Below are 27,666 nucleotides of genomic sequence, written 5' to 3' on the forward strand. Positions count from 1 at the left end.
CTCTCTCTAAGGGAGGGTAGATAACAGGACCCCTCAGAGTTAAATTATGAAGTTTGAAGGGTATCGCCTTCACCAAAAATCAAGACTTCAATTTCTCTCTCTTTGGACACACACACACGCGCGCGCGCACACACACACACACACACACACACTCATTGCAGAAGAAGGTGCCATTGTTTTTTTATCTGTAATTGTCTCTCTAAATGGACATAGTATTATAATAATCTACCATTTATTGAACCTATTCAGTACTTTACATATAATAGTAAATCTTATCACAACCCTGTGAGGTAGGTATTATTTACTATCTTCATTTTACAGATGGGGAAACTGAGACTGGGAGAAGTTAGGCAAACTGAGTAAGATCACAGTTAGTAAATGGCAGAGCCAGGATTCCACTCAGCTCTGCATAGCTGAAAACTCTGTTAGCCCCCTCTCCTCTCCCCTCTCTCTCTCTCTCTCACACATACACACACACACACACACACACGCACACACACATGCACAAGAGAATCTTGTATCTCATTCACTTTTGAAGACTGTTTCATATTTCTGGACTCAACTTCATAAGCACAATGACACGAATGAAATTCAAAGTATTTTTTCTTTTTATTTTTCTCCTAAGTCCAGTGAGCCACATAGACAAATAAGTGGGCTTATTTGTTTCCATTTTTGACATTTGAAAAGAAATTCCTCGTTGCTAGTGCTCGTAGATGTGCCCGAGGGCACTTGGGTATTTCTGCTTGGGTGGAAGATCTCTCAGGCTTCATTCTTTTCCCATGGGCACCAGGGACTGCTGGATCTGCCTGGAGCAAGCCATGACTGTGGGAGCCAGAGACTTCTGGCCTTGTTATAGCTCCAGGTTGGAGAAGTGCCATGAAATCACATGATGTTTGGACTAAAAGGGCAAGCCAAAGAATGTTTTTCTCATCCTGCCCTGACTAGTGAAGTCTAAGTAGTGAGCAAGTGGGCCCTCCAAGGAGGTACTCTGATCCACTGGATGTATCATGACAATGGAAGAAAAGGTGAGTCTCTAAGCCAGGCCTAATGGAGCTACTAACATTTAGCAGTATTCCAGAACCAGTTAGGGAGTCAGGACATACAGGGAAGGATGGTAGGAGACTTTGGAAAAAGACTTCTATGTCATATTTTTTAAATCTCCTCCATTAATGTAAGTGGAGGTGGTGGTGGTGATTAAAGTAGTAAGCCGGGAGAGGAAGGGACAGAACCAATATTTCACAGGTGGTTTGTGTAACCAGGACAAGATTCCAGGTATCCTAACCCCAAAGACAAATAAGAAGTCCCAGGAACAGAGGACAGCCCTTGTCTAGGGTATTAGTTGGTGGTATGTGACAGCTATTTCTGGGTAGCATTGTTGATTAGGTTATTTCTTCTAAGGGTCTATTTTTCAGACTTTAGTCTGGATGCCTTAAAGAATAAAGGTTGGTATAAAAGAAAATTCAGCTTGCTGCTGACAGAGAGAAAGACAATTTCCACCCTCTTCCCAGTCTCTGTCACAACTCTTCTTTATTTCATATTTACACCTTCATATTTTTCTGGATTAGAGAAAGAATAAAATAGGGCTGTCCCATACTTACTTTTAGAGAGTCACTTATCTAGACCATTCCAAACAGGAGGATAATTTAGCCCTCCCTGATTGACCTAGATCTCTGTTTTCGAGTCCTCCATACCTCCTCCCTGAGACCTGGCAGATGATCCTTGGCCTCCCACAGTGAGCCAGGGGCCATGAGAAAGGTAGTGTAGCCATGAAGTTATGGGTCTAGGTTAAATCTTAGCTCAACCATGTTTTAGATATTGGAGTGAACTATACAAAATTATAGATATGTGACTTTTAAAAAAGTTAATATTTTAATTTTTAAAATAATTATAAATTTACATGCCATTGCAAAAAAATAATATAGAGTGATTCCATGTACATTTTTGCTAATTTTCCCATAATGGTAACAATGTGCAAAACTATAGTCTAATATCACAATCAGTATATTGACATTGATACAGTCAAGACACAGAACAGTTCCATCACCACAGAATCCTTCCTGTTGTCCTCTCATAGCCATATCTAGCTCCCTCCCACCTGATATTTTAATAATTTTATCCTCTATTTTTATAATTTTGCCATTTCAAGAATGCTATATACAATGTTTGGGATTGGCTTTTTTTTTTTTATTCACATAATTCCCTGGAGATGCATATAGTTTGTTGCCTGTGTCAAAGGTTTGTTACTTTTTTAATGGCTGAGTAGTATTCCATTCGTGAATGCATCACTGCTTGTTTAACCATTCACTCATTAAAGGACATCTGGGTTGTTTCCAGTTTTGGACTCTCACGAACAAAGCTGCTATGAACATTTGTGTATATTTTTTGTGTGTATATAAGTTTTCTTTTTGTTCTGGGATAAGTACCCAAGAATGCAATTGCTGGTCTTATTGTAGTTACATGGTTAGTTCTATAAGAAACTGCTAAACTCTTCCAGAGTGGCTGTACCATCGCTCATACCAGCAATGCATGAGCGATCCAATTTCTCTCTCAATCTCTCTCTCTCTCTCTCTCTCTCTCTCTCCATCCTTGCCAGCATATTGGTGTTGTCACTATTTTTCATATTAGCCATTCTGATAGGTATATGGTGATATTTCATTATAGTTTTAATTTGTATTTCCTTAGTGGCTGATGATGCTGAATATTTTCTCATGTGCTTATTTGCCATCTGTATATCCCCTTCAGTGGAGTATCTGTTCATGTCTTTTGTATATTTTCTAATTGGATTGTTTGTTTTTTAATGTTGAGTTTTGAGTTCTTTACATATTATAAATACTAGTCCTTTGTTGGATGTGTGGTTTGCAAGTGTTTTTGGCCCAATTTGTAGTTTGTATTTTCATCCATTCACAGGGTCTTTCACCGAGCAAAAGTATTTAATGTAGATAAGGTCTAATTTATCAGTTTTTTTTTCTCTTATGGATTGTGTTTTTGGGAACAGGTCTAAGAACTCTTTGCATAGCTCTAGATTCTAGATTTTCTACTATTCCCCCCCACCCAAAACCTTTTACATTTAAGTCTGCAATCGTTTTGACTTGATTTTTGTATGAAAGTGTGAGACTTAGGTCGAGGTTCATTTTTTTTGCCAATGGATATCCAATAGGTCTAGCATCATTTGCTGAAAAAGCTATCTCTCCTCCATTGGATTGCTTTTACATCTTTGTCAAAAACAAGTTGGGCATATTTATGTGGGTCTATTTCTGGGTTCTTTATTCTGTTTCATTGATTTTCGTGTTTATGTCTCTGACAACACCATACTGTTTTGATAACTATAGCTTTATAGTAGGCTTTAATAGCAAGTAGAGCGATTTTTACCACTTTATTTTCTTTTTTTTAATAGAACTTAAATATTTTATCATTTTACTTGGGAATAAACTTCAAACTTACAGAAAAGTTGCAAGAATAAAAACAGTACAAAGCATATTCTTTATCTAGATTCACCTATTATTTACATTTTACTGTATTTCTTTATCATTCGACCCTACACACACACATATCCTTTTTTACTAAACAACTTAAAGCTAAGTTAAATGCATCATGGGCCTTTATTCCTAAATTCCTTAATAAATACTTCCTAAAAATAGAGATATTTTCTTCATAACCACAATATAGTTATCAACTCCAATAAATTTATCATTTATAAACACTCATATCTAATCTATTATCTATATTCATTTTTTTTTTTTGAAAATTGACCCAGTAATGAATGTCCTTTAAAGTTTTAAAAAAAAATTCCAACCCAGGATCCAGTCTAGGGTCAGGCATTACATTTAGTTGCCATGTCTCTTTATCCTCCTTTAGTCTAGAACATCTCCACAGCCTTTCTTTATCTTTTATGCCATTGACACTTTCGAGCAACACAATATCCCCTCTAATAGCTCTGCCCTCATTTTGAGTTTATCTTGAATTTCCTTATTATTAGATTCAGCTGGTACATTCTTGACCAAAATATTACAAAGGTGAGGTGTCTTTCTTGGTGTAACACATCTGGGGGTACTGGATTTTCATCTCCCTACAGTGGTGATTTTTAATTTTGATCATCTGGTGAAGCTATTGTATAATATTTGTTTGGGCTTACAAAAATGGCAATTTCATGATTCAACCTAATATATAACCTTCACAGGTTTTTACATGTGTACTCTGACTTCTCTAATGATCAGTGTCCTCCATTTATTAAGTATGGATATTAACATTTTTTCTCCCATGAGTATTATTGGGAGAGTTAAATAAGGCAACGTGTGTAAAATCTGGCACATGAAAAGCGCCCCACAAACACGAGCTGTTATTACTGCAGCTAGGCAGCGTTAAGAAACCTTGGTTTTGATCTTCCTCTCAGACTCTCCCAATTGCAAGCAAAATCAGGACAGAGACAAAATGATGGGAGTGGAGGCAACCTCAGCTCTGCCACTGGTTTCCTCATCTGGAAAATGGGAAAATGCCTCCCAGAGGTGCTGTGAGGTTTAATGGCATGTATGTAGGTTCCCAAAAAATCCCGAGTGATCGTGACCTGTTGTATGAGGAATATAGAAATATCAGCCAGACTCAAATAAACAAACACAAAACTAACATAATGTGGGGTCATTCTGAGGCAGTAGTAAGACACGAAAAAATATAGTCAGAGCCCAGGAATTGGGAATCGGTACCATTTAGCATCTCTGTGATCTCTGGGCAGATCACTTAACCTCTTGGAGCTTCCATTTCATCCTTGTGATTTGGGAACAAAATCAAGTGCACACCCCTTGGGATTTTTCTGTTAATTAATGATGCCTAGGAGTACCTGGGGACTCCATCGACACCTCCTGAGCGAAGGAGGAACGGCTAAAGCATTTACCTGTAGAGCTGCCTGGCGCTAAGCGTTTCTCGGGCTAGCTCATCACACTGGCACCCACGCCTGGGCCCGGCCGCGCCCAGGCGGGCGCCGCCAGAGCAGCTGTCCCCACCTCCCCTCTTCCCTCCCCTGCTTTCCTCCCCTTCCCCCCTCCCCGGCCGCAAGCTCCTCCCCCGGCGGCCGCGTCTACCCCGGCGACTGCCTGGCACCTGGCAGACGCGCGGCGGCGGGGGAGGCAGGAGGCGACCCTCGGGCGGCGGCGGGGGAGGGGCGCGGGCGCACAGATGGGAGCAACTGAGAAGGGCGGCAAGAAGAGCCGGAGGCTGTTTTCTTCTCTGCGGCCGTGGAAGGCCACCCGGCGGCTGTGGAGGACGCGCTCGGCTCCCAAGGCGGCTCAGGGTGAGTGTGGGCGCGGCCGGGGGACCTGTTACTGCGCGCGGCCGGCGCCGGGCTCCGACTGCGGCATCTCGGGCCGAGTTCTCCGGCCACGCGACCCACGGGCGGGGGTGGCGCGGCCTGGAGGTCCAGCCCAGCGTGGGCGACCCTGCATCTTGACCCTTGGCCACGGGAAGAAAAGCAGCTCCAGAGCTTCACTGGGGTCGCTCCTCCAAACGCAGGGGCCAGTCTCGGCACAATCCCCTCTTTTTCCACCCCTCGGGCCCCATAAGCGTCTCCCGTTGGCGCTGGTGGTTGCTGCTTTATTTCCCCGCAAAAGTCCCTGTCTGCTCGTTTGGCTCTGGACAGAAGGAGTCCAGGGTGCCTCAGGGACACAGTCTTACTCAGATTTGCATTCTCCTCCCCAACACCTGGCAGGCACCTGCAATGCAGCACCCATTAGGGAAATGAATCGGAACCCATTACTACCTCCGCATCGGACCCTCCCCCTTTCCAACCTGTTTGGAGTGGTTCCCTGTTATCTCCTAAACTTAGCCAAAAACTATTTCCCAAACACGTTTCCACCCTGCCCTCACCAGGGCCTTAACTGACATTTATTCTGACACTGACTCACTCCATTCATTCATTCACAATTTTTATCCAGCCCTTCTGTGTGCCAGGGCTTGGAGTGAACAAGATAGTCATGAAACTACTTCTAGAGGAAGAAAGAGACTTTACACATATAAAACAGGTAAAAATCCCCATTAGAAATTGCTATGTGTACTTAGAAGGAATCAGTCTGCTGGGAGAGGACAAGACAGGGGGCCCTAGTTTACATGGCAGATGAACAGGGAAGGGCTTTCTGAGGCCATGTAATGTAATGAGATCTGAGGTCTGATTAAGAGTTACTCCAGCATGGAGCTGGGAGAGCATTCTTGCCAGAGAGAGTAACAAGTGGACAGGTTTCCAGCGTGGCTGAGCTTAGTAGGGGGAAAGTAAGGGAAGCAGGGCCTCGGTGAAGGTCTGGGTAGGCCGTGGTGAGGAATTTGGATTTTATGCTCAGCGGCTGGGAAGCCATTAAAGTGTTCTAAGCAGGGACATGGCATGATCTGCTGGCTCACTGCCTTCTTTCTATCTGCAATGGTCATGCCTTCATCTCTCAGCCTGGCCAGTTCCTACCCATCCACCAAGACTAGTACAAATGTCATCTCTGCCGTGAAGCCTTTCCTGGGGTTCCTGCCACCTGTAACCTCTCTTTTAGTATCTCATCATTCAGAGGGATTTGTTGCTGTTCACCTGGTATTATAGATTCCACATTGGCAGGTTCTCATCTGCGTCATTTTTGCATCTCCACTAGGCTAAGTCAGTGTTTGGAACTTTGCAGATACTGGTTTGTGTGTGTGTGTGTGTGTGTGTGTGTGTGTGTGTCTGTGTGTCCTATCTTGTCCTTTCATCTGTTTCCATCATCTGAGGAGTCTTCTTCTGAGAATCTGACAGGCCTTGATTTCTAAAATGGCCGACCTGCTCCAGGACAGAAGCTAGATTCACTAGGGCCCTGATGTTGATATAGTCATTACCCTCCTACCCTAGAGATGTTTTAAAGATTAAATGAATTAATGAGTTAATAATTATACAGTGCTGGCACATAGTAAGCATTCCGAAAATCAATTTGACAAAGAGCAACAATAATTACTTTTCAAATATTTGTTTACTGCTTTAGAAACAAGTTTTTCTGTTGTTGGTAGTTACGGAGACTCTGTCTTGGCATTGTCCTCTTGTTGGCTTTTTCCAAGGATGTGGAATTACTATTTGTCAATGCACTAATTAAATTCCTTCCCCACTAGCATCAAGAACTGTTGCTGAAACTTAGTAGGGCTGAAGGCTGACCATCTTGTTTCTTTAGCTTGCTTGAACAGTTGAATAGGTTGAAAATTGCAACAAATATTCCTTGAGTGATAATTACATGTCTAGTGTAATTCCAGGTATTGTGTGAATGTTTACAAAAGAAGAGTAAATGCACTGCATTCAATTGGGCTAGACTAAATTTCCTAATTTTATAGTTTTTAAAACCAGTTCTGTATTGCATACATAGCCATCCTCTCCTCTCTTCTCTGCTCCTTTCCTAGAGTTCATCCATTGCCATGCCACACCTCTCTTCTTAGGATATTGGCTGCCCTCTACATTTCTCTACTTCCCCTGCACAACCTGGGGATAAGGTCATCATAATGTCTTATGTTACATGATACTTTACAGTTTACAGAATAAGTCAACTACAGGATCATGTCTAGATCTTGACAACACTCTTGGAAAGGAGGGAGGGAAGATGGTATTTATTTTCCCCATTTACAGATAAGGAAGATGAAGGGCGAGACAGTGACTTGCAGGAGGTCGTATGACTGGTGAGTGGCAGACTCAGGCCTGAGTACCCATACAGCACCCTTTCTGCCATGTCTCCCTGCACAAAATAGACATGTTCCAGTATCTACTCATGGAGGGAAGAAGTAAAATTAATAAACGTCATGCAATGGAAGAAATCCTTATTCCAATTTTATTGCTTTTTAAAAAAAGGTAGCCTGAACTTCTCATGAGGATGTCAGCATCACTTTGGTCATCTAGAAGCACATGCTTTGGTGTCAGACAGACTATGATTTGAATCTGCCACTAATAAGTGACACTAATAAGCTGTGTGATCTTGAGCAGGGTGCTAAATCTTTCTAAAGCTTATTTATATAGTGTATGTAAAATACAGATAATTCCTATGTTATAATGTTACTGTGACGATTAAATGAATTAATATATATAAAGTGCCTGGGATGTAGTGGCTCACAAGACAATGGTTGTTACTTTTATTAATATTAGTCCAGATATTTTACCATTTGGTCATACCCTAAATATTATACCATGAGGGTGGAAGGTCAGTGACTTAGGGAAAACACCATTGCTGGAAGCTCCTGCAGGGCAGCCATCTCTTCTGGACCAACCAGAAGGCCTTCCACATCACCATCCTTTCACCCACCTTTTTCATTAGAAGGCTGCATACCTTCCGGGGACTCCTGGGATCTTTTCAGTCTAACACTGTGTCATGAACATAGCAGACATTCAAGAAATATGTTTGTAATGAATGAATTCTTTAGGAGATACATATATCGCCAAAGAGAACAAGTCTGAAATTTATAGTCTGACCACCTGTTACTATAAGTATAAGATAAATCCCTAAGAGGACAGTTATTGGGTTAAAAGGTATATGTATCTTTAATTTTGAAAGATGTTCCTAAGTTGACTTCAGTGTATTTGAGCTAATTTAGTTCCCACTAGTAATGTATGAGATTCCTGATTCCTTATTACCTTGCTAATACTCAGTATTGTCAGGCTTTTTAATGCTTCCTAATTTGATGGGCATAAAACAGTACTGCAGGGTTGTTTTATACTAAATTTTCTTGATAAATAATGAAGCTGAAGATTTTTCACGTGGATATCAGCCATGCATGATCCTCCCTGAAATACCTGTTGATGTCTTTTCCCATTTTTTAAATTTGGTGGTTTATCTTTTTCTTATCATTTGTAAGAGTTCTTTAAATATTCTGGATGCTAATCATTTGTTGGCTTATATGTCCAAACAACTTTTAAAAAATATACATAACCATACGAGTAGTTCTAACTGGGAATATGAACAAGCAGTGCCCAGTGGAAACGAACCCCCACATGCTTCCATCCTTTTTAAAGATTCATACTTTAGTTAGCTACCAAAGCCTTAAGGTTACAGAAAAGGGAACAAACAGCCGATGGACACATTTCGTGAGCAGTAGACTTGCTTAGTAGCCCTTGATACAAACAAGGTCTACTAAGGAAAACAGGTCCTGATTTCCTCCCTTTAGAAACGACCTCCTCCAAACCCTGTTGTGGTGCAGAGCCCTCCTTGAGCTGCGATGTTCCCTGGGAGGACAGAGATTGGAATGACAGTCAGTCTCCAGCAGCAGATAATGCTTTCCAGGAAAAGGCGGAACACTTGCCAGGCAATCTGTGGTTTCATCCCTTACTACCATTTTCTAACCATTTGCCCCTAAAAACAAATCACACTAAATAGAACTATAGAACTAATGATCACTACCCAGGGATATTGGAAAGATCAAATGAGATTATAAATATGAAAGACTATGTAAAATACAAGGTATATTTTCTAAGCTCTTGAAGTAACTGGCATTGCCAGTGTGGGAAATCCTGGTTGACCGACAATCTTTAGGCACTGTTCCTTCTCCTATCACCTGTTCTGCCTACAGGTACATGATTGTAGAGCAGTAGTTCTCCCAGCATGGTCTCTGGACCAGCAACATCCTCACCCCCAGGAACTGGTTAGAAATGTAAAATTTTGGCCCCACCTGAGAGCTACCAAATCAGAAACTCTGGAGATGGGGCCCAGCAACTTGTGTTTTAACAAGCCCTGCAGTAATTCTGACGTGTGCTCAAGTTTGAGACCCACTGGCCCAGTGAGATGTGCAAGGCTTTAAAGTCATCAGATGTGGTTTTTAAATCTTAACTCTCCCATTTACCAGCTTCCGATGTGAGCAAGTTACTAGGCTTCTCTTGGGCTTCCAAGCTCTCATCCTTAAAAGGAAGATGATTTCTTCTTCTGAGGTTCTTGTGAGAAATAAATGACAGCAAGTACCCTAGCTTTGCTACTTTTTAGCTATGTGTCCTTTGGAAAGTCATCTTACTTTTTTCTGCTTTATTTTTCTTATCTAAAAAGATGGAATGGTAAGAGTTAACATGTACGCATTGCTTACTGTGTGCCAGCCACTGTCCTAAACCTGTACAAATTTTATTTAATTCTTACAATAATCATGTTTTACAGTCTCCATTTTACAAATGAGAAAACCAAGGTACAGAGAGGTTAAGTAACATTTCCAAATTTACACAGCTAGTAACTAGCTGGAATGCAAACCTAGGCAGTATGCTGTGAAAGTCCTTGCTTTAAAGAATAAATAATAAGTTCTCAATGTACGATGATGAGAACAAGAAGATTGCGTGGCACAGAGTAGGTGTTTCATGTGTGAATTCTCTTTCCCTTGCCTGTGGCCTGGCTTCATGAGAGCCTACCCAGCTTTCCTTAGAGTCGTGCTGCCTTCTTCTGCGGTGACCATAATCACAAATCTCCATCCCCCAGTAGGCAGTGTTTTTCTCTCTATCTCACGGCCGCTTGGATGCTCTGAGCAAACCAGACAGAGGCTTGGCTGGATGGAGGAAGACCCAGTGTGGTGGTTTAGGTGACGTTATCCTCTGTCACCCCACCCTGACATGTTTTGGGAATGGAGAAATAAGCTAGAAGAGGTTCCAGGCAAGCGGTTGAAAGGTAATTAGTCTGCCTAATTTGAGACATAGCCTCGTAGTTTATTTTGCTCTCAAATTTCCAAGGGAATGTATACGCTTCCCCCCCCCCCCGCCCCCGCCCCAATTTTTCATCAGAGTAAAATTTACAGCTGGGAAGTTTAACCCACTATTACAGCAGTTTTTTTTTTTTTTTCCTTTCATTTTTGTTTTGCTGGACAATAAAAAGCCTGATTGTTTTTCAGTTTAGGGTCCCACTCATTGTTCCTGAAAATTCTCTTTGGTTTTGCTCTCAAAATGGCCTCTCTTACTGGGCATGACTCACCAGTCTAGTGACTCAGAAGTGGCATCTAACAAGACAAGGACTGTGCAGAGCTGTGAAGGGACTTGGTTGTCAGAGGAGCCTGCCTGAAGCTTTCTGTAAACCCAGTTACTAAGATGGAGCATCATTTCTGTTCGTGGATGTTTATAATGGTTCTTGGTACAAATTTATTTGAAGTGTGGGGTATGCCAGAGACACTGCCTTGTTCTGGAAAGCTCCAATGCTTGAGTCCATCCTTGTCCTTTAGGTAGGTGTGGCCTTAGGGTTTACTGTGGGGCAAGACAAAGCTGCTGAAAATTCACCTGACCCTGCTCGAAGTGGCCACAGAATTAGAAGGTCTAAGGCTTCTATAAATATTATGTCAGGAGGAAAAGTAAAGGCTCTTTTTATTTGAAGAGGTCTTCAAACTTATTTCTTCTTAATTTTAAAAATAAACTATCAAGTGAGGGTGGAGAGATGAACAGATTTGCAATAAAGCAAAGATAGCAGAATGTACTCGAAAATGAAGTTCATCGTGCAGTTCTTCCAACGTTCTTGTTTGTAATTTGCAATGTTAGGTAAAATGCAGACACTCATAGAAATGATCACGCTCTCAAATAAAAATTACTTCCTTTTTAATGTAATTGACAACCCTTCTCCCATTTCCTCACTCCTCTCATTCTCATAGTCTTTTTCCTTGGGAACCTACTTGATTAAAAAGGGCCTGGAGCGAGGCTGGTAGGGAGTGAGTTACTTCTTTATACCAAGGGCTTTATATTATTCCTGATGTGTAATTCTCACAATAGCCCTACAGGCTAGTTATTATTTTCTGCATTTTATGAGGAAACTGAGGCACAGGGGGGTAAACTTGACCTAGATCACACGGTACTAATATTAGTCTTATGGCATTTATGGAGCCCTTACTTTATGTATCAGGCTGTGCGCTGTGTACTTTACATGCAGTAACTTGTTTGCGCCTCACCCAACCCTAGGAGGTAGGTACGCTTCTTATTTCCATCAGGAAATGGAGACTTAGTGAAGTGCAAGAACTTGTCCCAACTTATTCTAAGGGTCAGTAAATGGCAGAGCCCATGTTTGAACGCAGTCTGTCCTGCTTCAGAGTGCCTGCCCCACTGTGCAGGACCAGGCCTTAGCATTCCTCTGCCTAATTCAGCAAATCAGTGTACCTTGTGGAACCCGCTTGCCCTGAGGCCATAGCTCTTTCAGGACAGAAAATGTTTTGTTCAGCTCTGTGCCATTCCCAGTGTTCAGAGCAGCGCGTGACATGACGACTATTTATTGAATGAAAGAGTGCATGAATGGTGGAGTCTCACCATCACCTCTTCCCTCAGCCTCTAGAGGTGCTCCTACAAGCACATTTTGGCTCTCCTGGACTTGGTCCTTGGAAATAGAGATGCCTGTTTCTTTGACATGATTTATGGCCCAACGTAGCTAATTTGGTAGCCAGTGAGGAGTTCTAATGAAGGCGGATTTCTCTCATTGCTCTTGCATTGTCAAAGAGGAGCAGAGAGGTATTACCCACTGCCAAGGAAAGATGGGAAAAAAAACCAAATATTTAAAATTTCTTTAAATTGTGGCAGCTAGAAGTCAACTCCAGGACCCCTAGTGGCCATGACAGCTTTTACTCTATAGCTGTATTTGACTCTTGGGCAGTGAACACTAACTAGCAATTAGTTCTCTTAAATGTGCCTAAGCATGTAGATAATTGTACTTTACATTTATATGGTGCTTTTTACAAAGCACTACATCTATTCTCCTTTTGATCTTCTGAACAGCTCAGTACATATACAAGGCAGATATGATTAGCCCCACTTTACAGATGAGGAAACTAGTGCCAGAGAGGCTAAGTCACCTGCTCTACACCAGTCAATACTGATAGTGATAGGTCTTTGATCCTCTTGTCTCAACTTCTACTCCGGCAGATTTTCCATGTCAATATTATATGTAACCCAGCAATTTCTAGGAATGAGAGCAATAGGTAGATGTATTTATTTTGTTGCTCATTTCCCAATTTAGTGAGGTCCTGGGTTGGGTCAGTTAATCTTTTTGGATATCAGTTTAGCAGTCTGTATAATGAGTGAACAAACACCACTCATCAGTGGGTACACTTGCAGCAGAGGAGTTTGTGAGAGTTCCGGACTTAAAAAACAACTTCAGAGTGAAAATGTTTGGAAAGTACTGTAGTGATTCTGGCCAATTTTCCATAAAATAAGTTAAAAATCACCTCCTTTGGCCACAGTATCAATAATGGCACCTCTGTTGTCTCATAAACGTGCTTTATTTTTCTTCACATCATTCATTGACATTTACTATGTGTTTATATTTGTCAGTTGATTGTCTGTCTGAATCCTCCTACTGGAATGTAACAGCCACGAGGACAGGGACTTGGTCTGTTTTCTGCACTCCTGAATCCTTAACAAATATGGCACAAATGTCGTGTGAGGGAGGTAGGGAGGAATCTGAGTCATGTAATGATTGAAAGTAAACTCGAATTGGATGATTGAAAGATTTACTCAAATCTTCCATGTCCTCTCAGAAAGGGGTCTCATGGTCTGGTTTCCTCATACCCATTTCTGACTCAGCCACTCATTGGCTTAAAACTAATCACTAAAGCCTCCTTGAGTATCGACTTACCCCTGGATGAAATGGGTTCAGTAAACTGTGTCCATGCAGCAATCACAGGTCATTGTGTTGTTGTGTATGGCTCTGTATTGTCTGGGGGAAGTTTGAGAGCTGAGGCTGGTCCCCTTCACTGTTGTGTCCCCAGTTCTTAGCATAGAGCCTGGGCCACAGAGAGGTAAAAGAAATGTTGGAATGAATATGTAAGAGGAAACAAAGCACAGGGGTCTTAAATTCTCCAAGGTTAAGGTCTCCATTTGAAAACAAGCCTGGGGCATGGTATAGACATTCCCCTTTCAACTTGAACCAAATCTGTCCAGAGACAAGGAGGTGCTAAACAGTTGGTTCCCTAACCTAAGGGAAGGAAAGACATGCCTAAGCTCCAGATCCAGGTCCATGCCATGTTTTGGAATTTGTGTTTACGTCTGCCTTCATCCTATCCTTTCCGCTCCAGCATAAGCAAAATTATAACCCCGCACACTGACTTGCATGCAATTATCAGAGCCCCAGTGCACCTCTGTTGAGGGACTTTGCCCCCTGAGACCGCTGACTGTCTGTGAATGACAAATCCAGTCAGGGTTGCAGAATCAGCCGGACTTTCCTGCTCATTTGCAGCAGAGGGAGGAAGGAGAGAATGAAAGATTCTGAAAATAAAGGTAAGGGGCCGACTGCAGAGGGGAGGCTGAAAGAGTCTAGGGATGAGATGGCACTCTGCGGACATATTTACTTTATGTTAATGACTGATTAAGGATTACTGTATACATATTATTTAAAAATTCTAGTTATGTAATAGACATGACTTTTAAAATGATTGGCATGGTTTCCAAATACTATATCATTCAACTTTCCATTTTTTGTACTACTAAATATAACCATATTTTTGTTTTCACTTAATCTTGGCTGAGTAACAAATATTTCCATTTCAGATTTCCTGATAGCTACCAGGATTTTGGTAATTTTATGTTAGGAGTGTTCACAGTAGTTTAATATGTAGGTTTTCAGTGCATTATTGGAATTGGAATATCTGATAGACTTCGGACTATGAGTTTATGTTCTCAAGAACAGCGTTGACTAAATAAAAAAAGAAGAAGAAAAAGAAAAGCGTTGACTGAGAATCCCTTAATGAACATTAATCTTTGCAGGAAGACTCAGTGGGGAGCCGTCACTGACCTTCAGACGGTTTATCTTGCAGAGAGATTCGGATGCAAACTCCCCCAATTCCGTCAGCCTCCACCCCCTAGATTCCTGATACATCAACACCCTCCCGCCCCATCACTCTAATTCCGTTGGAGGTATGTTGGAGGAGCGAAACAGATTTAAATGAAAACTCAGGAAAGGAAAGGGCTCACTGAAGACCAGTCAATCAAATTTTAAGTTCAACCACAAGGATTCTGAGGTTTTCAATTCGGAGGCTCCGTAACATTTTTCTGCCGCAGTTGGGGGAGGAGCGATAGACCCCAAGGTCTCGGGAGGCTACACGTGTTCCCAGATCCTGTTTCCAGCAGGGAGCCCTTCATTCCTGCCGCGTTGGTCTAGCGCCTGGTCTGGGGCCGAAGGCAGGCTTGAGTAGGGGAGGGTAGAGGCTCCCAGGGAAAGCTCGGGGCGGCCGCCCGGGCAGAGGACGCCATCTCCGCGCCTCCGGGCCTCGCCGCTGCTTCCTGAGCGCTAATTTTAGTGTTTGCTTGACCCCTCCCCCCTTTCTCCGCGCGCTTTCATGGCTCTCGCCCTGGAGCCGCTGCGCATCAGTTTGCACCCCACCCGGTATTCCCTGGGTGCTCTGCGTTAGGGAGGGCCCAGCACTTTGCCCTTGGGCACCAGGGCTTGGGCGCGCAGGTGGAGGCCGGCACGCAGCGCGCGGCCAGGTTGCTCACGCCCGAGTGAAGTTGTGTGAGTGATCTGTGCAACGACGCAGGCCCCAAGCCGCCTCTGATCTGTGCGCAGGGCCGCTTGCTGGGCCTTCTCCAGACCAGTCCCCAGCCGCTCTCTCTAGCTTCTCATAGGATTCCCACCTTGTGATGTGCAATGATGTTTATTCCACATTAAAGAAAAGAAAAGAAAACAACAAAACCAAATAAACCACCCATCCCGATGCCAGTGGGGAGACTGGTATATCCACTTTTCAAGCTGTTTGTAATGAAGGCTCTGAAGCCACCCCACTGTCTACAATTGAGGCCTTAAAAGGGGCCAGGGTAGCTGGGGGTTGGTAGTAACATCTAATAGGTTCTGGATCATTCATATCCACGTATTGATCTACGTGGTTTTGATGTGTAATTTTATTTAAGCAGCCTTAGAAGAAAAAAAACAGCTGTGCATAGGCCTGGTAAGGGGAGAGAGGGCCTATCCTCAGCTGTTTTTAAGCCAGCCTCTCATGGATAAATAAAACCTATGTGTGTAATCAAAGTATTTTAAATGAAGGTAAGGAGGATGCTGGCTTTTCCTGTGTTGTTTTCAGTGGCCGGAAGAAAAGGTTTTTGGAAAGAAAAAAAATCGCTTATATGCTATGTCATTCTAGACCCAGGGCATGATTTTGAAAAAGTTAAAAGTGCCTGAATTGTAGGCTCAGGTTAAGGTTAGTATGCACTGTGGTTTGGAATTGAAACTCTCAATTTCTCAGTGTATCAGTATGTTTTAAGCTTCAAAATCCCCAGCTGCTTTTTTGAGATGAGTTGGTATTTAGAATTGTTTCACTTTGTTTTGGAAAAAGCCTTTCGTTGGGAGTCAGAGTAGTTAGGTTCTGGCTTGTTCTGCCACAAACTTCTTAGTGACTTATGACTTGATATCTTTAGATCTGTTTCCTTATCTCAAATATGGAGAAATGTTAGACTAGATCACTGTTCTTCAGATTGTGGGTGGTAAGAAAATCATTTAGTGAGTTTCAAGAAATATTTAGAAAGATGAAATTGAATAGGAAATGTCAGAAACCATTGCATGTGGTAAGAGTAAATACTGCTTCCTGAAACATGTTTTAGATATTTGTTTTTGTATGTAGGTATGGGCTGTATTGATGTCCAGTTCTATTTCTTACTGTGAATCCCAGTCAAAAGAGTTTGAGAAACACTGAAATAATTGCTTCATGAATTTGATTTTCAACAAGTCTGTGACATGCAGTTTTATATGCATGGCCATTTTTGTTTTTATATGAGGAGAATATCAGTAGTTTTCCTCAAATTTTCAAAGGGGTCTAAGCCCCAAGACAAGTTACAAATTATTGTTTTCTCCCAAGCCCCCTCCAAGCTAATTTTTTTAGAGATTAGAGAATCCTTTCAGGGCTGGGAAGTGGGTAAGTGTTGACAGAGAGGAGCTGAGTGTGCTACTGTGTGAGGTGAGGGTGCATGTGTGCATGTTGAGGATAAGGGGTGACCATGGTAACCGGACCATGAGAGCTATTTGTAGGTTCCAAAAGACCAGTTGGTGACCTGAATATGAAACATAAATATACTAAAAATTAGAGTCTTCGTGCTGAAAAGTACTACAGAAAAACTATTAAAATGTTGTGATTTGTTCAGAAGTCAACTCTCCTTGCAAAGACTTAAAAAGAGAGTCAGTTGAAATATAGAGAGGTTTACAGGGGCAGATAAATACCCAGGATGTTGGTAGGAGAAACTGAATTTTTGTAAGGTACCAACACATGACTGGTGTTCAGTAAATGTTGAATTTATGTGGTTTAATACATGTCTTTATTTTCCCTGTTTTTGTTATATTTTGTCTTAAGATAGTCTGATGAAGTTTTATATAACATTTACCCAGGATATCTCAAAATGCTTTGCAAGGCAGAAAAGAAAAATTATATATGAGACCACGAAGAAGAAAATAGTTGAATGAGTTATTAAGCAGGTATTGGTAAATATGACAGCTAATTATAAAACTAACAACCATAGCTCCTATTTAATGAACAACTAGTGTGTGAAAAGCTGTCTATAAGGGACTTTACATATTGTCACAGCACTGTAAGATGAGTATTTTACATATTAAGAAATGGATTACAAATTTTGTTCAGGGACACAAAGGTAATAAGTGGCAGAGCCAAGATTCAAACCCAGGTCATTTTACCTCCCAAACCATTCGCTCACATGGTAGGTGAAGGCTTGGGAACAACCATGGCAAAATTAAAGCGTTTTTAATAAAATGTTTAACATTTATCATTAGAATTAATTTACTTATTATAAAAGAGGAATGTGAACGTTAGAAAATGATAGCTTTTGACTAATTTTCTAGATTGTGTTTATTTGGAGAGTAGGCATTTTAACTCAAGTTCAGCTCCAGATTTCCCTTTTATTTATTAAATTCTCCGAGTATTTTATGCAACAAGGTTTAGAAGCAAAGCTATGAAAGGAGAGGAGTGGAGAATTTGAAAAATTTAGGTGGATTTTTTTTCCGTAAGAGTTCAGGGAAAAATAGTTCTCTTCAGTTTTTTCTGTTATTTTTCTATATCAAAATAGCAAACATGACATTTAGTGAGCAAATGAAGTTACGGATAACATATTTTAATATGGTAAAACTAGGATTGGAACATTGTTATGCTAGTGGTACGTGAAAGAATTTGATTTTTTTAAATCGAAATTTATTGCAGAATCTGATTGGGTGTTTGAATATGGTCAGATCGAGACTTTTAGGCCTTAAATATTAAAAAAGACTCTGATGTTCATCCCCTAGTCTGTAACTCAAAATAAAATAAGTGTAAGAAAATCCAAAAAAGTTGTGTTTTTTTTCTTAACCACTGTGAATACTTTGATACTTTCGGAGAACTCAGATTCTTTCCAGGGTTTTTGTTATTGGTTCTTGCGACTGGGTGGATTGAGGCAACGATATTTTGGCTGGGGTGATCTGTAAATGGCTGAGTGATTTTTGGATTTCAGGCCTAGCATGTGATACAGCTGGGCTTACAGTTTGGTATGCTAGTGGTTCTCAAATGGGCATGGTATTACTTCCTGCTGGACACACTGGAAATATGCTAGGAGCTCTAGAAGCACTCACTGGGCAGAGACCAGAAATGCTAGATGTACTGCAGTGTTCCAGACCGTTCCGTCCCATAATGAATTATCCCATGGCTTGTGCAGCTTTGAAATGTTTTGCTGAAGAGGTAAGTGAGAACTCTCTATACTTTTCTGAGCCTGTAACATAAATTGGTTTTACATATGCACTGAAATTTCCAGGATTTAAAACGCGGGTGTAAATTGAGGAAAGATTGTACTTAATTTTGTTCAGAGCATCACCTACCCACAGTGACACCACTTGTATTTGAGACTCAATTCAGTACAACACACCTGTCTCATTCAGTCCGTGTACAGGTACATGTGTCTGACTATATTATGACTTCTGATATAGTTTTGCTCTATCATTTATTTATTGAAATCCATATTGTTTTATTTTAATTAATTTTTCTTTTATTTCTCTTATAGTTGGTATATTACATATCTTTTTTTGTTTAATTTTGTGTTAGGTAGATTATTTTATCTTTAATTTCAGTTTAAGATACTAAACAGGGAACTACAAAATATGTTTTATATTTATGTATATTTGTGTTGCTCAGAGTTTATACAATGACTTTAATTTGGCCTCCTTAATATTTTAAAAGAATTTAAGCCAACATTAAAACTTTTGAAATTTTTATATTTAACTCTATATTTCTGATTCCTTTAAAAAATTAGAACTATAAGATTGAGTTGAACATAAATTGCCCTCATTAAGGGAAGAAATACTGGGATGTAGAACTATAAATAATATAAAAATGTCATCACTGGTAATTTTTTTTTTTTATTGCTACTGTACCTGGAACTTAAAATTTTCATTTTCTAATTTTCTGATACTAGGATATAAAAATGTGGTTGATTTTTATTTGTTAATCTTATTTCAATGACTTCAATAAATTCACTTATTGATTTTAATAGTTTTTAGATTTTGGGTGGCAGTTTACTGTGGAGGTAGTTGGTTTCCTGTGAATACAGTGTTATTTCTTTCTTTCAAATCCCTGTCTTATTGCACTAAGCTCTTTCTCACAATGTTGAATAGAAATGGTGACTGAGTACCTTACCTTGGTTCCTCATCTTAGGGGAAAAGCTATTGATCTTTTATCATTGAGTACAATATTTGATGTAAGACTCATATAGACTTTTTTTTTTTTTAAATCAGAGTAAGAATGTTCTGTCTCTATTGTGCTGTTTTTATCATGGACAGGTGCTGAGTTTTACCAACTATTTATCTGTATTGTGATGATCCTTGATTGCTTTATTTTACTCTGTTAATATGATGAATTACATTGGTTTTTGAGTGTTAAACCAACCTTGCATTTCTAGAATAAACTCAACTTAGTTATAATATGTTATCTTTTTTTTTTATATTGCTACATTTGACTTGCTAATTTTTTTTTTGAAGAATATCTTTGTTCACAAAAGAGGTTAACCTATAATTTTTTATTGTCGTATTGCCTTTGCCAGGCTTTAACATCAAGGTTTTGCTGAACTTACAGAACAAGTTAGAAAATATTTCCTCTTTTTTTATTCTCCGAAAGAGTTTTATAACATCGGAATTATTCTTTAAATGTCTGGAAGAGTTAATTTGCTGTAGAAAACATTTGAGCTTGGAAATTTTGTTGGGGGCAATTTTGAAATATGGATTCATTTATTTTAATAGGAATGGATTTATTCCACTTTTCTATTTTTTTTTGTATTAGTAAGTTGAGGTTTTTTTTTTAGGAATTTGTTTATTTCATCTTAATTTACAAATTTATTGTTATAAGGTTTTCTTTATATTCTCTTATGATCTTTTTAATGTCTATAGTTTGTTTGGTTTTGTTCTTATTTTTCACTCCTGATGTTGACATTTCTTTTTTATACTGGTAAATCTCAGTTTTTTGATGTATATTGCCAAGGTTTTATGAATTTTAGTAATCTTTTTAAATAAGTAGCTTTTTTGACGTGGCTTTGTTTTGATTTTTTTAAATTATACATTTGTTTTCTATCTCTTACATTTCTACTTTTATCTTTATTATTTACTTTTACATTCTTTGGTTCTAATTTTCTAAAATTTTTTCCAGTTTCTTGAAATGGAAGCTTATGTCTTGATTTTTGGTTTTTGTTTAACAAATACTTTCATTCAAGGGTATAAATTTTCCTCTAAGCATAGCTTTAGCTGCATTCCACAAGTTTTGTTTCGTCATATTCTTATTATCATTTAGTTTAAAATCCTCTATAATTTCCATTGTGATTATTTTTTTGACCCATCGTGTTATACAGAAATGTACTTTTTAGTTTCTAAGCAGTTGGGAGGTTTCTACTTATCTTTTTGCTATTGATTTCTAGCTTATTACTTTTACTGTGGTTAAAGAACATATTTTGGATAATTTTAGTATTTTCCAAATATTATTTCTGTTCTGTTCTTGTCTTTCTGGGACTCTTACTTTTACGTTAGAACTTTTACCCTACCTCACATATTTACTTTATTTTCTTCACTTTTAGTCCTTTTTTCTGTTTCAGTTTGATTATTTTCTTGCTTTCTTAGGGCTCATCAGCTGCCTTTGCTGTTCCTAATTTATTATTACACAATCTGTTAATTTCTTGATTTTGTTTTGTGTTTTTCAGTTTTCAAATTTTCTTTTTTTTGCTGCAAAAAGTTTATTGTTTCAATTTGGTCCTTAGAATTTTCGTTAGATTATATAAAAAAATAGATATTCCATCTTGTCAATTATTTCCTCAAATATATTAAGCACAGTAATTTTAAAGGCCACATTTAATGACACCAATGTGCAGGTCACTTGTCAGTTTATATTTTTGCTTTTCTTCTTGGTCCCCTTTCTTCATGTGCCTGTCCAACCCTGTGTATGAAGATGCTCTGGATGATATCATCTCCCTTCTGAGAGTATTTACCTCACTCTTTGCCACCATAGAAAGTAGATCACTGAAATCCAATCAGGCACTGTAATTAAGGCCATTTTGCAGACTTTTAAAGTTTGGCTTGCTTCTGGTTTCCCTAATCCTACTCCTAGCGAAGTACTGACTGAGAGCCTGGCATGTTTTCCCTTGGCAGGTCCTAATATCCAGTTTTTGTCTTCCTACAACTGTTAATTTGCTGAAAACTACACTTTGCAAAATGTTTATTTTTCTTTCTTATCTCCTTTCTCCTTGGCTTCTGTGCCCCTTGTCAGACTCGCTTTTTTGAATCCCTCTAAGATGTACCTTTTCAGTTCCGAATTCCACATTTTGTCTCTGCAACCCTTTAAGAATATTATAAGTTCTGTCTCTTAGTGGCTGCCCTCTGCCTGGCTTCTCAACTTCTTGCCCCCTGCCAAGAATTGTCAGATACCCTGGGAGGAGGGGGGAAATGGGCTTTCAGGAAGATAGGCTTATATCCATGAGCCTCTCATCTCTCTAAGATCTGGCTTCTCAAATCCTGACAAATCAGTAGGTCTCCTAGTACTTAAAACAGATATTTTTGGATTTTATCTGTTTTTCTAATTGCCCTCAGCAGAACTGTTAGTTTGCTACAATCCACTCTCTCATAACTGACATTTGGGTGAGACCTTGTGTGTGTGTGTGTGTGTGTGTGTGTGCGCGCGCGCGCATGTGTGCGTGTGTGTGTGTGTTTTAATGTGAATTGTTAAAAAATAAAAACAAGATGCCAATGACATTTTAAACATCTTATGTAAATAATAAGGGGTGTATATACGGTTGATTTCTAGTTACTATTCTTTGTTTATTCAAAGCTTGCCAGTATCTTCTTTTCTCATATTTTCTCTGAAATGCTGACAAATTTATGTTGCTTTGTTCCAGAGAATATGTATACTAAAAAACTTTTTCATTTTCCTGAGTCTGGCCCTTCATCCAAATGTTTAATACTTTTGTGTTTTTTTTATAATTTGGAATTGTCAACTCTCGCCTCTCAAGTTTATGATTCTAAAGTTTCCAAAATACTTGGAATGAGTGAGTTACAAAATATTCTAGAAAACTTGATACAATAGCTTTTACCCAAACTTTTACTATGCATGTGTAGGTATTTTTTTCAACATCCTTCCAAGGATGTAGGATTATGTATAGTGCTTGCACCCATGGTTACACCCATGAGCTTTATGTCACTGCCTATGTCTTCAATCTCTCAAATGCAAATTCAGTTCATTTACTCATTCATCTCATAGTTTTTGAGCACTTACGCACTAGACCCTCTATCCTTATCAGATATACACTAGGATAGTTCTAGGAGTTAGGTCAGGGCAATAAATAGCTCTACTCGACTGTGACATAGAACTAATGGGTGATGAGGTGATTGGTGCATTATCCAATTGTGAAAATACTTTTCATGTTACCCCACATTTTCTATTAAATTCAAACAAACAAACTAGGACCTATTTTTCAGTCTTTTCAGATGGATGTGTTTCCCTACTCCAGTGCTGGTAAATAATGATCTGTTACTTGATCTGGCTGCTGGTTTTTTAGGTAGATTGGGTATGTGAAAATTCATTGAGCTGAACACATGATTTGATCACTTTTCAGTATGTCTATCATATTTCATTGAAAACTTTACAAAGAACTTAACAATTTATTGTTAAAAAGTTCCAAGGACAAAAAAGTTTGAGGACCACTGATAAAGTTCAGCCTCCAAACCCTAAAATGATTAGGGATGAGGAAACTGAAGTTGGGAAAGGGGAAATTACTTGGGGGTTGGGAAAGTGTCTCATCTAGTAGGGACTGGTGCTTCTGATTTAATCTGGTTTTGTCTAACGTTTCTAACTGGTTGATTCAGAAATGGGATGGAGAAAAATCAACTGGTTGATTCAGAAATGGGATGAAGAAAAATCCAGCGTGTACTAACTTTAGAGCTGGGTGACATTCTCAGAACCCCAAATGCATCTTGCATGAGTCATCACTTAACTCCCTACTCTTTTTCTGTCCTCTTCAAACTCTTCCATGGTCATTTAAAAACAGACACTTTTTTCTCATGTGAACTTGGAGGTGGTTATTTTATCACCTAAGGATCATTTGACTACATATGCTTAGAAAAAAAGGGGTGATTCGTGCCTGTGAAATCTAACAAGAGCCCAGCACAAGGTATGTTTATTTCTCCTTCTAAGCCATTTTTAGTTTGGTGCTACATAATTTAAATTTAGAATACTTTTTCCAAACTGGGGTGGGGGTGTTGGTGTAGAGATTGAACCCAGCTGTGACTCCTGCTGTTGTGAGTTAAATGGGAAAATCTGGAAATCAGTATTAAAAGGAGCGGGCTCCAATAAGAGGGGGCCGCAGGGGAGCAGTTTGCTTTAATTGGGGTGGAGTGGTGATGGTAAGGAGAAAGAGACAGTGGGAGATATCTCCTCCTTACCTCCTGCTCTACGGGACTTGGCCTACTGAAAATGTGGTGAGGGTATTTTATATGTATTTATGTATCAATACATACACACCCGCATACACAGATACACATGTACATGCATGTTCCTGTACGTGGATACATACATATATAGCTTAGCTTGGAATTGGTAGTGTGTCATTAAGTCATCCTGGATTCATTTTACTTCTCAAAGGCTAGATTTTGAGTTCTCAACATTCTGTTCCTTCTGCCTGGAATAAATTTTCTCCTCCTCTGTGCCTGGCTCAGTTCTACTCTTTTTCAAATAGTAGCTTCCTCTGCAAGGCTTTCTCTGACTCCAGGTCCCCTCCCTATGTTCTGCTGAAGGCACACCCCCAGAGCATCTTGTGTTTTCTCCTTCTTGCCACATTCCATACTTTTAAGTACTAGGTTAAATTCCGGCACACCATCGGTCCTCAGTACATACTATAAAATGGAGGGAGGAAAGAAAAAAAAGGAAAAAAAAAAAGAAAAGGGGAGGGAGAGAGGGAACAAGGAAGGGAAGGGAAGGAAAGGAACCATGTTTGTGTTCCTCTTCTTCAATTTAATAAGGTGGACAAGTTTCCTAACTTTTCCGAACCCCAGTTTCCTCATTTTCAAAATTGTAATAATAATTCCCAACTCATAGGGTTGTTGTGAGATTAGAAATAATACATAACAAGTACCTAGCATAGTATCTGACACATAGTAGGTACTCAGTACAATGTCATTAAAAAATATGTATATTCCCAAAACAGAATTCTGGAAATTCAGAAAAGCACACAGAAAACTGTAAAAATCATCTATTATTCCATTCATTAAAGATAATTGCTGTTAAAATTTGAGTGTATCACCTTTCTGTGATATCTTTATATATCTATATATGTTTTTGGTTGAAATAATTTTTTTCACTTAACCTGACTGCTGACTTTCCACATTTTTAATGTCTGCAAAATAGTACTAAATTCATAATATTTCATAAGAATAACTGGCCCTTCATTTATTAGAAGGAGATTTAGAAGCTGGCATTTTTAACCATTCAAACTCTACTTTTAACAGGAAAATATGTTTTTTGTTTAGGAGGAAAATTCACATTCTAGGGTAAATAAATAATATAGTGGAGAGGGTCAAAATAGACTACTTTTTCCTTTTTTTCCAAAAGCCTCCTTGTTTATTTCAGTGGATTGGAAGATTGTTTTAGATTATAAAAAAATAAGGCAGCTGTTGTTTTAGAAGTTAGGAGGTCTGAAATTTTTCTACTTACAGTCCAGTCACTGACTCATCTTGAGTCAGTCATTTCACATTGTAACCATGCCCATCACAAAGATGATGCACAGGACACATTTATGGAAGAATTTAATAGATCCCTCATTCCCTGTAACTTAGGGGATCAGCAAACATGTGCCAAGTGAAACTGTATTCTTCTCTCATACAACCAGAACCTAATTTTCACTTTTTCGAAGTTAATGTAGTACTCTGCATTAGCCATCTGAATAGCAAAATTCCAAGTCATATAGAACAGTGGTCATCTGTTTTTGTTTTTTCTAATCATTTACAGATTACTGCTTAGAAATGAAAAGTCTATGGACCATCTCTTTCATCTTGTTTCATAAATGTAAAAAACTACAACAAATGATGGAAGGATTGTGTTGGTCTTAATGTAACTGTCATGAGGTGATGCATATAAATTTAAAATCTTAGATATGGAAAGTAGGGGTGGACCGAAAAAAGACGGTGTAGATGATAGAGGCTCTGTTCATCCCTCTGGCTACCAAATCAAAGTTGTGACAGAAACAAGGAGCAGCAGCAAGGAAAAATCACCTGCGATATAAAGGAACAAGCCATACAACTAAGGAGAAATCCAAGAAAGCACCCTGCAGTGGCAGAAGGTAGGACAGGGTGAGGATGCGGGGCTGCTGGTCTTGAGCGGTTGAGTGAGACGGAGGCTGCGGCAGTGGCAGCAGCAAAAGCCTCTTGAAGGGGCTGCGTCTGCAAATGGATTTTCGTGGTGACGGACCTGTTCGCTCTAAGCACCAGTGCCAATTTGGCTGCGCACAGGGGGCACCAGGACTTACAGGGAGACGCTGTCGGAGTGAAGGCTGAGGCGAGACTCACTCTGTACAGAAGTGCTGGCAGTGTCCATTGTTCCCTGCTGAGCCCTCCTCGTGTCCAGGTTACCAGACACTGCACTGCCATAGCCGTGATGTCATCAAACTGAATAACAGAGGTCACTCTGCCCAGAAGATTTCTCTGAAACCCTGCCTCTCCCAACTCTCGGTCCCATGCAAGCCACATCCAGGTATATCCTCAGTGAGTCAGGAGCTCCTTGCTGAGCAACACCTATACTCACACTGGAGGCAGCTGGCCTCGGTTTCTGGTGAGGCCTTTTGATGGAACTATAAACACAGCACCTATGGATTGTTTGCTGAATCTTAACAGGTGGCCCCAGAGGGGCAGATGCTTGGGCTAAGATTGGCCTGCAGCTGAACCCCTCTCAGGACTTTGCCACTGGACAGACACCTACTTCACAAATCCACACTAATCAGCCTGGGAGACTTAGGAGCTTTGCTTAGTACATAGAAACAGACATGGAAAGGCAGCCAAAATGGGAAGACAAAGAAGCAGAAGCCATATGAGGGAACAAAACAGAGATCCAGATATAATGGAGTCAAGTAATCTGATAGATGCAGAGTTTTGTTTTAAAGATACTCAATGAACTTTTGAGACGTGTAGAGAACTTCAACAAAGAGGAAAAAAACATAAAAATGGAAATAGAAATTATAAAAGGGAACCAGTCTGAAATGAAGAACACATTATCTGAGATGAGAGGTATATTAAATGGAATGGACAAAGGAATAAAGCGAATAAGGAAAAGGATCAAACGCCCTATGCAGAGGATGGGAAAGCCAAGGACACACAAGCAGAATGGCAAGAGGTAATTGCCAAGACTAAGAATATAATTTAAAGAGCATATGGGACACTTTTAAGGGTCCAAATATTCATCTGATCCATGTACCTGAAGAAAATCAAGATGTCGAACAGCTGTTTGAAGAAATAATGATGGAAAACTTCCCTAACCTGAAGAGAGAAATGGACATTAAACTCCAGGAAACGCAGAGAATTCCAAAAATCAGGGATCCAAAGAGGCCCACACCAAGACACATCATAATTAAAATGCCAAAGATTAAGTACAAAGAAAGACTATTAAAAGCAACTAGAGAAAAACACAGTTATGTATAAGGAAAAACCCATAAGACTGGCAGCTGATTTCTCAAAAGAAACTATGCAGGACAGAAGGGCTTGGCAAGAAATATTCGACAGGATGAAGACCCAGGAGCTACAACCAAGTATACTTTATCCAGCAAAACTATAATTTAGAGTTGAAGGACAGATAAAGAACTTTCCAGACAAACATAAGCTAAAGGAATTTATTACCACCAAGCCAGTAATACGGGAAATGTTGGAGGGACTTCTTTAAGAAGAAAAAATACAAAAGACTCACTTCAGAGTAAAAGAAACACACAGATTAAAAGGAAGAAGATAGAAAAAGATATTGCTTTGATGGACCTAACAGGTATTTAAGTCAGATGGAGAAAGATAAATACTATATGATTTCACTTGTATGTGGAATCTAAGGAATAAAAAGAACAAACTAATCAAAAACAGACTCAAATATAGTGGACAATTTGGTGATGGACGGAGTGGGAGGTTGGAGAGCTGGAAGAATGGGATGAAGGTTTAAAGAAGTACAAATTAGTAGCTAATGGATGGTCTCGCGGATGGGGAGCTCGGCATAGCGAATGCAGTTAGCATTAATACATTAGCTAGGTGGAGG

At 39.7% G+C, this 27,666-nt stretch overlaps 1 protein-coding gene across 5 annotated transcripts in view; it reads left to right on the forward strand.

The window, feature by feature from the left end:
* The first annotated feature begins 953 nt into the window (after positions 1-953).
* DNAJC6 (DnaJ heat shock protein family (Hsp40) member C6) overlaps positions 954-27,666 on the forward strand; it is a 130,537-nt gene continuing 103,824 nt past the window's right edge. For 2 of the 5 annotated variants that reach the window (XM_016159149.2, XM_016159150.2), the window contains exon 1: positions 5,139-5,281. In XM_016159149.2, the coding sequence (XP_016014635.1) occupies positions 5,167-5,281 (115 nt within the window). In that variant the 5' untranslated portion in view covers positions 5,139-5,166. Of the gene's footprint in view, positions 1,026-5,138; positions 5,282-10,737; positions 14,177-27,666 lie in introns of those variants that run through there. The other 3 variants (XM_016159152.2, XM_016159153.2, XM_016159151.2) reach the window with 2 other exon arrangements.

The sequence above is a fragment of the Rousettus aegyptiacus genome, unplaced genomic scaffold (genome assembly GCF_014176215.1).
Source record: "Rousettus aegyptiacus isolate mRouAeg1 unplaced genomic scaffold, mRouAeg1.p scaffold_m13_p_1, whole genome shotgun sequence".
NCBI classification, from domain to species: domain Eukaryota; kingdom Metazoa; phylum Chordata; class Mammalia; order Chiroptera; family Pteropodidae; genus Rousettus; species Rousettus aegyptiacus.